This window comes from Cotesia typhae, unplaced genomic scaffold (genome assembly GCF_013202065.1).
Source record: "Cotesia typhae breed Kobodo isofemale line unplaced genomic scaffold, CoteBio_Ctyphae contig_123, whole genome shotgun sequence".
Classification (NCBI taxonomy): domain Eukaryota; kingdom Metazoa; phylum Arthropoda; class Insecta; order Hymenoptera; family Braconidae; genus Cotesia; species Cotesia typhae.
The window spans coordinates 1,413,203-1,427,224 of NW_027423715.1; the positions used below are offsets into that span (position 1 = coordinate 1,413,203).

General features: G+C 33.8%; 1 protein-coding gene across 1 annotated transcript in view; it reads left to right on the top strand.

Moving 5' to 3' along the window:
• The window catches only part of LOC141534687 (protein expanded), a 38,710-nt gene extending 25,219 nt beyond the window's left edge, over positions 1 to 13,491 (top strand). Inside the window, exons 4-8 of the mRNA XM_074254208.1 lie at positions 2,408 to 2,487; positions 7,244 to 7,323; positions 7,760 to 8,679; positions 9,363 to 11,605; positions 12,227 to 13,491. Coding sequence (XP_074110309.1) covers positions 2,408 to 2,487; positions 7,244 to 7,323; positions 7,760 to 8,679; positions 9,363 to 11,605; positions 12,227 to 12,760 — 3,857 coding nt within the window. The 3' untranslated portion in view covers positions 12,761 to 13,491. The remainder of the gene's footprint in view (positions 1 to 2,407; positions 2,488 to 7,243; positions 7,324 to 7,759; positions 8,680 to 9,362; positions 11,606 to 12,226) is intronic.
• The last annotated feature ends 531 nt before the right edge of the window (positions 13,492 to 14,022 follow it).

Consider the following 14,022-nt stretch of genomic DNA (forward strand, 5'->3'; position numbering starts at 1 on the left):
GTTCCTCGGGTCTCGTCTCGTCTCGTCTTGACTTTACTGACCGTATACCGATGCCGATAAGAATAGCGGGCCTCGAATTCCTGATGCTAAGGCCAGGAATTTTTTAATATTTGTAAATAAAAATTTTATATTCTTGGTAAAAAAAATTTTTTTTGGTTAAAGTTTGAAATTTTTCGCGTTTTTCAGGGAAAAAATGATCAAATTCTATAAAAAATAGAAATTTATCGAGTTTTTTTTACTACTGACCCATTTCGAAACCCCCAATCAGGATCAGTTCAAAATTTTTATCAACTTTTAGGCTTGATAAATTTTTCACGTCTTTTGAATTATTTTACTTGACTCGTTAAAAAATTTCTACTTAAATAAAGAATTTTTCTCCTTGATTTAATTAAAAATTATGAACTTAATTTTTTTATTACCGCATTAATAAAAAATCTATGATCAAAGTGAAAAGTAAAGAAATTTTGGGTAATTATTTGTAATTGGGCTCCACCCTATTTTTGGCCATATCTAGGAGAGAAATTAACATTTTTTAATTTTTTTTTTATTCGGCTTGTTTTTAAGGCGCATTTATGATAAAAAATACTCTGAGAGGAAAAAAAGGAAAAAATTACAGTTTTTTAAGATTATTTGCAAAAATAATGATTTTTTGAACTTTCAAAGTTTATTTTTTAATTTAAATTTTAATTTTTTAATCCTCGGTAAAAACAAAGAATTAAAAAAAAAAATTATGATGATCCATCAATTCATTTCTTTTTTATGGTCAAAAATAGGGCGCGCCCTACTTGTAAATAATTACAATAAGTACAAACAAAAAAAAGCTAAAATTTTAAAATGATATTTTTGTTTTATAATTTACAAAAAATTTCATTAAAAAAGGCTTATTAGAAGCCTACTAAAGGAAAAAAAATTTATTCTGGGCCCATAACCTGTAGAAGAAATAAAATCCTAAAAGCTTGCAAGCTTCCTCTATTAAGCTCGAGCCGATGATCTTGATCATTAGAATTTTAAAAGACAGAAAACTGTTTTAAGGTAAAAACATTGAAGGAGAATGCTGATGGGAGTTGAGCAGCGCCCATCAGCAAAAGTTATTCTCTCAGCCCAGGTAACGTGTGAGATGATCCTTCTCCCGTAGCTCTATCCTCCTATCTTCTGCTGGTGAACTTGGCTGTTGCTTAACCGCTGGCTACACTTCACTTAACTTCACTCGGTTGACTAGTGTGTCTGGTATCTGGTGTCTTGTTTTCTCTCTCGAGCGATCGCTACGCCTTCCCGGCAATCAGAGGGGTGATTATGGTCGTAATTACGGTTACGGCGCATTGCTGTACCACCGGGACCGGTGAGCCATTGTTTCTTTCTGGGAAAGGCGCTCGGTTTATGAAACCGTTCTTCCTTACGGCCTCCTTCTTGTCCTCTTGTCACGAAGTTGCTTTGCTTAAAAATCCTATTTTTATTACTTCTTACAAAATATGCCCTTGTTTTATTATTTATTATTTAATATTTAGACTACTAGCAAGCGATTACAGTCCGGAAAGATCTCTGGCCAACTTTACCAGCAAATAGCCCTCCAGCCAAAATCCAGAAACATTATCGCTAAATGCCTCTGCATTCTATATTCTATAAATATCCCGGTTTCGGAGCAGGTGTGCGGGTCCGAGGCTGAAACTTTGAAATAAAAAAATATTAGGGCTGTTGCCATGGCACGAATTCGCTTCAGTTTTCAATCGTTGAATTTATATTTGTGTAATTGAAGAAGTCACATTGAAAAAAAAAAAAATAAATAAATTTACACCAAAAAAAATTATTTTGAAGAATTTGATCGTAATTTAAGTCAAAAAAATTTTTCAACTCAAAAATGTTTATTATTCTAATTAAATATTAATTAATTCAATTATTTTTAATCTTGATTTAAGATAAAATATTTTTTTTTAATATCTTGAAAATTTTTGTGTCCTAACATTGCTTCAAAAAAGAATTAATAATTATTAATTTATTTAATAGTCTAAAATGTTAATTTTTTTATTCAATATTTAGAAATAAAAGAATTTAATAGCTTTAAAAAATATAAAGTATTTATTAATAGTTAATTAATAATAAGGAAATTTATATCATTACTCCAATCCCATACGAATAATCTTGTACCTTTCGGGCAATGCTCTCATTACTAATCACTCAATATTAATTACTAATTACTCACGATAGTGGTATCAATTACTGAAGCGATACCTTGAAACACTCAAGTATTTCCACATAATTAAATAACTAGGTAAACGTAAATCACTCATCAATTATTATTTATCATTCATTAATCATGAGGAATGTATTTTAAGCATATTTTAATTATTCTTACTGATAATTATACTACAATTATAATTGTTTTTATGATTATTGATATTGTTTGTTACAGACGGCGAATACCTATTCGTAGATCCCGAGAGTAAACTCAGCAAATACGCTCCTAAAAATTGGCGAAGTTCACATACCTACGTAAGTTTAATTAATATTAAATAAAATTTTGTTTTATTAAAAATAATGACTTTTGTTAAATTGCACTGTACGTTCTTGAATATTGACGTTTTTAAAGATATAAGCTCATCTCGATGTTACACTGGTCAAGAGCTTTCATTTGAGTACCCACATGCATTTTTGATATATTTTTCATATATACATATATATAAATATATAAAATATATGAAAAATTGATGTGGGTACTCAAATGAAAGGTCTCGATGAGTGTAATGTCGGAGTGAGCTTATATCTTTAAAAATGTTTATAGTTCACGAGATATTAGGTCATTCGTTGATTATCTATCTAAAAATAGAGCAATTACTATCTTATTATTATTATTCTATAAAAAATTACTAGCAAGAAAAAAATCTTTAGATAAGATTAAAAATAAAAAACTAAAAGATTAAAGATTTTTCATACTGTAAAATGTAATTTTATTTGAATTTATTTGGGCGTTTTAATCGGAGCTACATACTGGACAGGGTTTAGGTGCAGCTTAACTGGAGGAGATGTACCAGAAGAGATAAAGACGTAGTCCGGTAGCCTGTTTTACCAGGCGAGTATTTATTGGTTATTGCCGGGCCATCATTAGTGGGCCCGAGTGTAAGAGAGAATAAAAATAAAAATAAATAAATGTTTAAATACTACTGTACGGACAGCAGCCACCGATAGAATGCCCGATCCCGTGGTATTATATCCTATGGAGAGACTCAGACTGAGACGTATGTGGTAGATTATTTAGAGATATCGGTCAATGTGTTGTACGCTACCAACTACTCGTCTTACGGCAGGACATTGGCTTTTACTTCTCTACTATTATATTATCTTTAGTCTCCAGACTTATTAAATTCATTTATCCTCCTTCAGTACAACTTTATTTTAATTTATTTATCATTTATTTTAATTACTAATGTTTAATTATTTATTGTTAATTAATCTAGACAATTAAGATTACACTTCAGTCAAGAATTTTTTTTTCATGGTTAAATTTTGAAAAAAGACTTTTAAGACTCCAAAATATTGAAAATAAATAAAAGCTTTACTTTTAAAAATTTTAACTAAAGTTAATAACTTCTCTAATTTTTTTTTAAGTTTCACTTCTTATAGTTCATAGCTTTAAAAGAAAAGTTAGAAAATAACCATAAAAATTTTTTTTATATTCCGCTCTTTTGATTTTAAAATTTTTTGTCCTTAACACCAAAAAGACGTAAATTAAAAAAATTTTTTATCAAACTTTTACACTTCTAAATTCATAAAAAAAAATTTTTTTTTGGTATTAAATTATTTAACCATAAAAATTCTTGTTAAAATAAAAATATCTCCATGAAAAAATTTTTTTTACCATCTTAATTATTTAAATAAAAGTATCTGATGTTAAAAAATAATTTTTTTTCTAAATTAATAACACTGATTAAAAATAAAAAAAAAATAAATTAAAATTCTTCTTGATTAAAAATAATTTTTTGAAGACCTGCAAAGAGTTCGATGTCAAGCAAAGGCTGTCAAAGCTCGAACCACGCGAGATAAAAGTTCTGGGCTCGACTGTACGGGTTTGGGGCTGGAAGGGCGCGGGGAAGGCGAATTAATATTTATGGTTGGTAAAATATGAGAATGGGGATCCGGGACGGTAATTTGCCGCGATTTGACCGGAGGGTTTAGGTCTAGACACGACTCGGTGGTTCTTTTGCTCCTATCCTTATCCTCGGCAGGCTCGCTCGCGGTTTGCCTGGTTATTTTATCTGGCGTACAGAGTATATAGATATAGAGAGAATACTGGGGTCTCACTCTTACTCTCACTTACTCTCAAGGCGATGCAGCGAGACTTGTTTATTTTAGTCGTATAGGTAGTGGACCCTCTTCTCTCGTCTTTCTCTTATTCTGCTGATAGAATGGACCCAAACACGAACTCTGGGTCTCTTTCCCGCTCGATGCCTCCAAGTCAAATTTTCGTGCTACCGAATTTGGACTGGAATTCGTTATTGACTGGAAGTAGAGGCTCTATACCGCTCGCGGTTGGAAGAGCAGGAGCTGAAGAATCAAACAGAGAAAGATTAAGAGAGAGAGAGGACCGGGGATAATTTATCAACCTTTCACAATGGCCTGGTGCGCATTCCTCACTCGGGACCTCTTCAATTTGTCCTATAATGAAATTTCAGGCTAAATCTATCCGAGCCGACGTTAAAAAATTCATCATTTTTATTATCATCATCATCATCATCAACATCATCATTATTTTTTTTTAAAACTGTTACACAACCTTTTTTAATTCCATTTTTTATTACATATTTCTAGTTCTACTAATTTATTATTATTATTTAGATGAAAATAAAATTTTACTTTATTAAATAATGACTTTTGTTAAATTGCACTGTACTTTTTTAAATATTGACGTTTTTAAAAATATAAGCTCATCTCGATGTTACACTCATCGAGAACTTTCATTTGAGTACCCACATCAATTTTTCATATATTTTTCATATTTACATATATATAATATATATATTTTAAAGATATAAGCTCATCCCGATGTTACACTCATCAAGAGCTTTCATTTGAGTACCCACATGCATTTTTGATATATTTTTCATACATACATATATATAATATATATAAATATATAAAATATATGAAAAATTCATGTGGGTACTCAAATGAAAGGTCTCGATGAGTGTAATGCTGGAGTGAGCTTATATCTTTAAAAATGTCCATAGTTCACAAGATACTAGGTCATTTCTTAATTATATATTTAGAGATAGAGCATTTTTAAATGCAGCCTAAATACTTATCATTAATTGACTATTTAGTCATATTGTTTTTTAAATTTATTGCAAAAATACTCTCATTTTATATTTTGTTATTATTATTATTTTAAAAAATATTTATTTAAAAATTTATTTAAATTTATTAAATATTTATTTAAAAATAATTATTTGACATTTGCCAAAACTTTGATTATGCAATACACCGTAGTTCAAAATTTAAATCCAATATTATAAATCAACTCAATGAATGAACATAAATACCTCAAATAAATTATAATCATTATTATTATTATATTTATTGGTATTGTTATTATAATTAAGACCGGTAGCTCTCGAGCGTTAAATCTCGGATTATAATCAAAAGCCGCTTTTGTGTCCAGTAAATAATTTATTTAAGATATTTCTTATCTGTGCTATTATATTCACTCCTCAGGAATTTAAACGGTAGTTCAGTCATACTCGATAATTAATTTATATTTTATTGCCGTTTTTAAATTTCTATCTATAACCATCAAATCGTTGCTTCCGGTACACTTTATAGTAAACTAGACACTCTTGTATTTTCAATTCTCCTTTTAATATATAATAATACAAATCACTGTTACTTTATACATTCATCTTAAATTATTCTCACTATTATATTTAATATTACAATTCTTGAATTTTATTTTTCAATAAATTTCTGAGTTTAAATAAAAATATTTAAGAATTTTATCTTTTAAAATAATATAAAAATAATTGATTACTTTTTTTTAGAGTAGATAAAAAATTCTTCTAGTTATAATAAAATTTTTTATTTTTTTTAAATTGTAATGAGAAAACAGAAAATTGTACTAGATATTAAACATGTAAAAGTAACTTTCAGTTTTTAAAAATTACCTAAGGTCGAATTAAAAATTTCCTTGTCCTCAAATTAAATATAAAAAAAAAACTAAAAAAGTTTACACAACAAATTAACATCAAAATAAAAAAAAATGACTCTAGGCATTACATTATAATTTCGTCATCATTTGGTATTTTGTTTTTTATTAACGATCTTTAGTTAATATCTTCATCATCATTATTATTATTACCAATACCATTATCATTATAAATTTTTTATTAACTGAGTTTATTGACTTGGCTTCTACATTTGGGCCCACGTGGGCAGGACATGTGGGCGATTGGCATCCGCACGCGATCGCTCTTAATCCACCTAAAAAATTGGACAAAAGTAAATAAATAAATAAAGAAACAATGAAATCAATCAATGATTGTCTACTTTAATGTGATTACCAGTACAGCAGGTTTAAAAAAAAAAAACATAAAGTTTAAGTATCTGAAAAGAGTCTTGATAATTATTCACATGATGTAAAGATCAAGAAAGTATAAGTAAAAGGATATTTAATATTTATAAATATAAATAATATACCATAACACAACATCCAGCGATTGGCAAGTTGATTCTCAGCCTAGAGGCATGCGTGCACCGGTTGCGTCTTCTTGGCCATTCAAAAAGCTAAATTGGATTCATTTAAGAGTAGTCCACCCAATTTTCGTTCCTCAATGATGGAGCATCGATATCTGATCTTAAAATCGATCATCGTCGATGATCGATTGTTTAGCTTCCGGGAAATAATTTTTTACTTTACTTTTTTTTTTACTCTCATACCTTCTATTTCATCATTATCGTTACAATCATTATTTATCAGTCCCCATTGGACATCATCTTGAGAAATTATTTTTTTTTTTTTTATAATTAAAATTTTTAAATATATTTTAATCAATTTATAACATAACAGAAAAATACATTTTTTATTGATTTCAAATATTTTAATAATAATAATAATAATAATAATAATAATTCCTTAAAATATTATTATTATTATTATTATTATTATTATTATTATTTAATATTTAATATTGAAATAATTTAAATAAATATTAGATATAAATAAAAAAAAATTTATATTTAAATTATTTTATAATTTCAGGGCTTGGATAGCAGTGGAAGACCAGCATTTGTCCTCTACTTTCGTGTTAGATATTATATTGATACTCCATTATTATTAAGGTAAAAATATTTATAACTATTATTAAAAAATAATCATACTTATTAATTGTCTTCAATTTAATTTCTCAGTATTAATACATTTTCATTATTTATATTTGATATTCTAAACAATGATCGCTATCAAATAATACCCGGTAATAGTACCTCTTACTTCCTGAAATATAAATACGATTATTATTCGCTTACCTAGTTTATTTATTATTTACTAATTATAAAACAATGCTACAGTACACCATAACTTACTTTTATTCTATTCTTCTCTATTAATAATTTTATTCAAGTAATAAACATCGCAATTGAATCATCTTATGTCCATAATAATTTATCATTAATTTTAAATAAAATGTTTATTAATTATTTATTAATTTAATAAAAAAAAATTTTTTTTTAAATAAAAAAAAAAATAAAAAATTAATATTGAAAAAAATTTTTTTAGCGATGAAACAACGCGGCACCATTATTACCTGCAACTGCGCGACAATGTCGTCCGTCATGGAGGCGGAGTGGAGAGTCTCCACCCTCACCACCCCCTTCACACTCCAGAGATCGTCAGCCCGCTGCTGGCCCTGGCGGGGCTGGCGCTGCAAGCGGACATGGGGGACTACAGCGAGGAGCGACACCGTCCCCACGCGGGTACAGTCGGGTACTGTAAGCCGACGGACTACCTCCCGCCCCACATGTGCCTGGAGGCGAACATCCTCGGTGTCCTGGCCTCCCAGCACCGGGAAAACTGCGGGCTCTCCCGCGAGGAAGCCGAGCTCCAGTACATACGCGAGGCTGTCCTCCTGGAGGCTCCGCTCAACGCCCACCTGTACCGGCTGCGACGAACTAAGGGTGAGGTCGGCCCCGGGAGGATTCTCTTGGCGATCTGCGCTCGCGGAGTCACCATTTACACCGAGCAGGAGACGCCCAGGATCTTCGCCTGGAACAACATCGGCAAGCTCTGCTTCGACCGCAAGAAGTTCGAGATCCGGGCGGTGGATCACCCCGACAAACTCACCCTCTACAGCGGCTGCGACGACAAGAGCAAACTTCTCCTGGGGCTCTGTCGCGACACCCACCAGTTCTCGATGGCCATAGCGCCTCGCGTCACCGAGGCTCTCAGAAGGGAGGAAGAGGAGCGGAAAGTCCTCAGAGACTGCTACATGTATCCTGCCAGGTGCAAGCTCAGCATGACGGCTCGTGGCTCCAGGAGGGACCAGAGGATCTCCGTTATCTCCAGCACTTCATCCAACACCACCTCCGGGATTGTCAGCGATCGCGTTCACAGCGAAGATGAACCTGACACTGCGCCTGCTTCCACTGAGTGTCTCGCCCGGTTGACCGAAAACTCAAGTCCTGTTGTCAAGAAGAAAGGTAAGTTTTTTTTGGTTTTTACTACGTGGTACCTGATTGGTTAGATCTCCATTCATACAAAAATTTCACTTGGTTTGCTTTATTAAATAATAAATTTTGTTAAATTGGACTGTACTTTTTTAACTATCGATGTTTTTAAAGATATAAGCTCATTCCGATGTTACACTCATCAAGAGCTTTCATTTGAGTACCCACATGCATTTTTGATATATTTTTCATATATACATATATGTAATATATATAAATATATGAAAAATTGATGTGGGTACTCAAATGAAAGGTCTCAAAGTGTGTAATGTCGGAGTGAGCTTATATCTTTAAAAATGTCCATAGTTCACAAGATACAAGGTCACAATTCTTCGGCGTGTTTCAAAATTATCAAATTTTTTAAAATATTTTATTTACTCCAAAAATAATTTATTAGTTAATGTACAATTTTTAAGATTATTAAACTGTTTTTGAACTGATGATTTTAGTTCAATTTTTTTTTCTGTAATTAACAAATTAAAAAAAAAATAAAAATATACAATATTGTAAACTTACTACAATAAATCCAATTGAAGAATAATACAAATTTTTAATTTTATATAAAAAAAAAAAAAAAAAAAACAGTACCGCCGGATCTAACCAATTTTTTCACCAAAATTTATCCATCAGACCTAACAAAAAAATTAATTTTTCAGTTTCGCTGACCAGCGAAGAGCCGTCCCGTTCTTCTTCACCAATAGCATCAGCCGGAGACGAGGTTGACGGTACAGATACCTTCACAGCAACCGCGACCCGCCGTTCGGCAACAAACCCTTGCACCGAGGGTTCGCAATGCAGCAGCAGCTGCAGCACAGTAGTAATAAACCCCCTAACGAACAACCCGGTATCCTCCCGCCCCCGCCGCCCCTCCGGGAGCTCAAGCCTCGAGCTCGGGTACTCGCACACCGCGCAGAACTCAGCAGTGTCTTCAGAATCGACGAGCTTCCCGGGAGTGATCTACGACCGGTGCAAGAAGTCAAACAAGTCCTTCACAGACACGAACAGTGCCTCGACTTTAGTCGACGAAGGGTTCACAGGGACGGACATAGCCAGCGAGACCAGCGGCGTCTACACCATGCGAAGTTCCGGGATCCAGGACGAGAGAATCACCGAGCTGTACTCGCCTTCTGGTGACGCGAACGAGTCCATTGCGAACAGCGACGTCTGCGCGCTCAGTTCAGTCCAATCGACCACCGACGAAGCCTCAGTGACCTCCGGGTTCTACACCATCCACAGCGAACTCAGGTCCGAGAACAGCGACGTCTACACCGAGGACGCGAACCAGGACCAGGAGCCTATCTACAGCATCTGCAAGGGGGACGACGAGGAGCTCTCCGGGCCTCCCGAGCAGCACCTGGACCTTGATGATCTTCGATCCCGCAGCAACAGCATTCTCAGCACGGGCAGCTTCCGCGGCGACGGAAGTGATCCTCCGGGAATCGGACCCTTGCTGTCCGCCGACGAGCTTTCTGATTTAATCGTCGGAAGGTATCCTCCCAGGAAGACCATCAGCACTTCGATGGACTCTGACTGCGACTACGTGACCATGCCTCCTCCGCCGGCTCCTCCGCCGAGGATCGACAGCAACGAACAGCCAACTCCTCCGCCGTATCCGTCGAACATAGACTTTTTGTCCAAGTCTCTGAATTCTTCTCGGGTGATTCCTTCGGGAGAAAGAGAGCCGCCTCCTCCGCCGCCGTACAACACTTTAAGGGTTGACTTTGTTCCGCTGCCTCCGAGAAGAACCGAGCCTCCTCCGCCGCCGCCGTACACTTCTCCGAGGGAGAGGATCCAGATTCCTCCGCCTACGCCGCCTAGAAACGACGCTGTCACTCCTCGAGAGCCTCCGCCTCCTCCGCCGTACCCTCAGATCACGGAGGCCATTTCCAAGTTGTACCCCAATAATCTCGTGGAGGAGCAGCATCCTTCCAGGATGCCTGGAGTCAAAAATAACCTGTCGGGCATGAGCAACATCAGCATGAATTTGATGAAGAACATGAGCATCAATTCCTTGCCCTTACCTGCAAAAGCTTCGGTGAAGAACAAAGCCTCCGAGGCGCCACCCGCGCTAGCTCCGAAGCCGCCGCCCAGGATCCAGCCTCCAACTTACCCCGGGGATAAAATGAAGCCCACTCCGGTTCATGCTCCGGTGGCGGCGCTGGTGGTTGGCCCGAATAATTATCTGGATGTTCATGCTTCAAGAAGCGGCCCGGTTTTGTTGCCGTACTTGGGATCTCCGACGCCTCAGCCGCCTCCACCTCCTCCGCCGCCGATGATCCACATGAGACAACCTCCTCCGCCGCCGCCCAGCTTGGCCACTGTCTACACCAGCCAGATCGCCAGGTCCCAGATTGAACAGTACAGGCAGCAGCTTTACTCCGATGTTGACTATGTAATGTTCCCGCTCAAGGATCCTGCCATTTCTAAGCAGGAGTACATTGATGTCAAGCAAGGCTCGCTTCTCTCTGGCCTCGCTGCCTATCCTCCTCCGCCGTATCCCAGTTTTGGCGGCAACAAATCCTCCGTGGTGTACCGGAGCACGCCTTATTTGCCTGGGTCATCATTTTCTTCCAGCACCAAGTATGCGAGTAACTTGAATCTTAGCGATACTAGCTCTAATTATCCGGTTCATGGGAATCTTAGCAGTCATTATGCCGCTAGTACTAGCTCGTTGTACAGTGGCGCTACTTGCTCTTCTTCGGTTGGAAGCCATAGTTTGAGGAGGGAACCCTCTGGTCCGGCTAATACTTATAATCATAATACTTTCTCGAGGACCAGGAGCGATGAAAATATTCTCAAGTGCTTTGAAGCACCGGCTAAGGCTAAGTTGCAGTCCTTGCCTCAGACTAAGCATCGACGATTACCGCCGCCGCCTCCACCACCTCCTTATGAGATTCAGGTAATTTTTTTTTATTATTATTATTATTATTATTATTATTATTATTATTTTTTTTTTTTTTTTAAGTTGAAGTAGGTGTAGTTGGATTTTTTTTTAAATTGAGTTTTGGAGCTTGTTTTATGATATTTTTGAAGATATTTTATTAAAATTTTTTTAGTTTGAAAAAAAAATTTTTTTAATAATTTAGGTAATTTTTAAAGAAAAATTATTCTTAGAAAATTTATAATTTTTTTAAAATTATACAAAAAAGTAAAGTAAATAATTACCAATAGTCATAATCTTTGCTTGAACTAAAAATTAAAATTTTTTACTCTCAAAAATATATTTTTAAAGTCGGATAGATTTTAATAAAATTTTAACAGATTTTGAAAGTATGAAAAGCTGAATACTTGATTAAAAAATTGATTTTATTTTAAATAAAATCAATTTAATTATTAAAAATTGAATACTAAAAACAGCAGACATTTGACAATTTTTAAAATTATTAAAATAAATCAATTATGATAAAAAAAATATTTTTTTTTTAAATTCAGACTTGAAATTATTTAAAAAAATATGAAATTTTTCAATTAAATTTTTTTCACAATAAATTATTATAAAAATATCTGTTAATAATTTCAGAACCTGGAGAAAAACCAGCCCCTTCCTTCGGCATCATCAGCAACTTGTTCTTCAACAACGACCACGACAAGCATAGCTGAGAACGAAGGTAGCAAAGAAGACGGAATGCTCGACATACGAACTCTTCGCGAGAAGAGTAGAAACCTGGATTTGCCACTGATATCCGCGCTCTGCAACGACCGGTATTTACTGAAGCAAACCAAGGCGTTCGTACTGCCGAAGCATCCCGCAGAGAGTTCGTCATCTCCAGCGGCAGCGTCGTCGAATTCAATCACGACAACTACAGCTTCTTCCAGCAAGAACTCAATAGGTCTGTCCCGGGACACCACCACCAGTTCCATTTCCAGCAGGAACAAGTACCCCGTCAGTGGACTGTCCACCACGCAGATTGCCAAGCCCCCGAGGAAACTGTCAGCCAGTACTCACAGACATCCCTCTGAAATAAAAGGAAATTCCTACATGATTAATTCACCGCTTACTAAAGTTTCCTCCTCCCCGGGGAAAAAAGACCCCACGAGAGCATCACACTCGTGATTTCATTTTATATTCAGATAAAATATTATTTAAAATACAAATTACATAATAATAAAAAGAAAACAGACCGTGCTTCTTCAACTCAGGGTGCCATTTATAACAGAAAGAAAATTTTATATTAAAATAAAACATAAAACATTCCCAGTCAGCGTCGTTTCATTTTTTAATTATAATATTAGTTAATATTATTATTAATAATAATATAAATATAAATATTTTTATAAAAACGTCTTCCGCGTTGTACTTTATTAGTTTTATTTTATTTCATTTTATACATTGCGCTCGTCGTTAAATTTATTATTAATTAAATTTTAAGTTTTTTTTTTTTTTTTTTTTTTTATTATAATTATCGATCATTATTTTTAATTTTATTATTATTAATATTAGTATTTTAATTAATAACACTCCTTGTAATTAAAGTAAATGGTATGCAGTATGACCGCGGTAGAACGTATGATTGATTGTTAATTAATTAAAGAAAAAATAATAACTTACGACGCTGTTATTTGCTCAAATATTGTCACAAAATTAATACCATTATTTTATTATAAATTTTTTCTTTAATTATAATTGAAGATTATTAAAACTATGAAAACAATGTAGTATTATTTGAATGATTAATAATGTACGCATAATATGTTAAATGGTCGTCAATACTTACATTTGTAGCGTGCAAACAATAAATAATTTTTTTTTTTTTTTTTTTTTTTAGTTAGTTAGTTATTAAGTAATCATACACGTATTTTTATACTCGAGATTTTAAGTGTAATTGTAATTATTAAAAGCAGATGTTAATGCAATAAAAAATAGTATAACATTATATTAATAAACTACTGATTTTTTTTAATTGTTTTATAAAGTTACCTTCTTTTTTTTTTTCATTATTTTATTTTGTTAAATTACACTGGACTTTTTTAAATATTGACGTTTTTAAAGATATAAGCTCTTCCCGATGTCACACTAATTCAGAGCTTTTATTTAAGTACTCACATGCATTTTTGATATATTTTTCATATATAAATATATAAAATATATGAAATATATGACTATCCTGGACACAAAATTCTTCTAAATTCTCTCAATATAAATTATAAAATAAGACAATTTTTTTCAATCAGTTTTTTTGAAATAACCAGAATTTGAATTTGCGCGCGCAAGCGCGCGCGCCTGAATATACAGTTTGAATATATTTTCATACGTATAATATATTTGACCAATCAAATCACGAATAAATTCATGCTACATACATTTCATCTTAATTT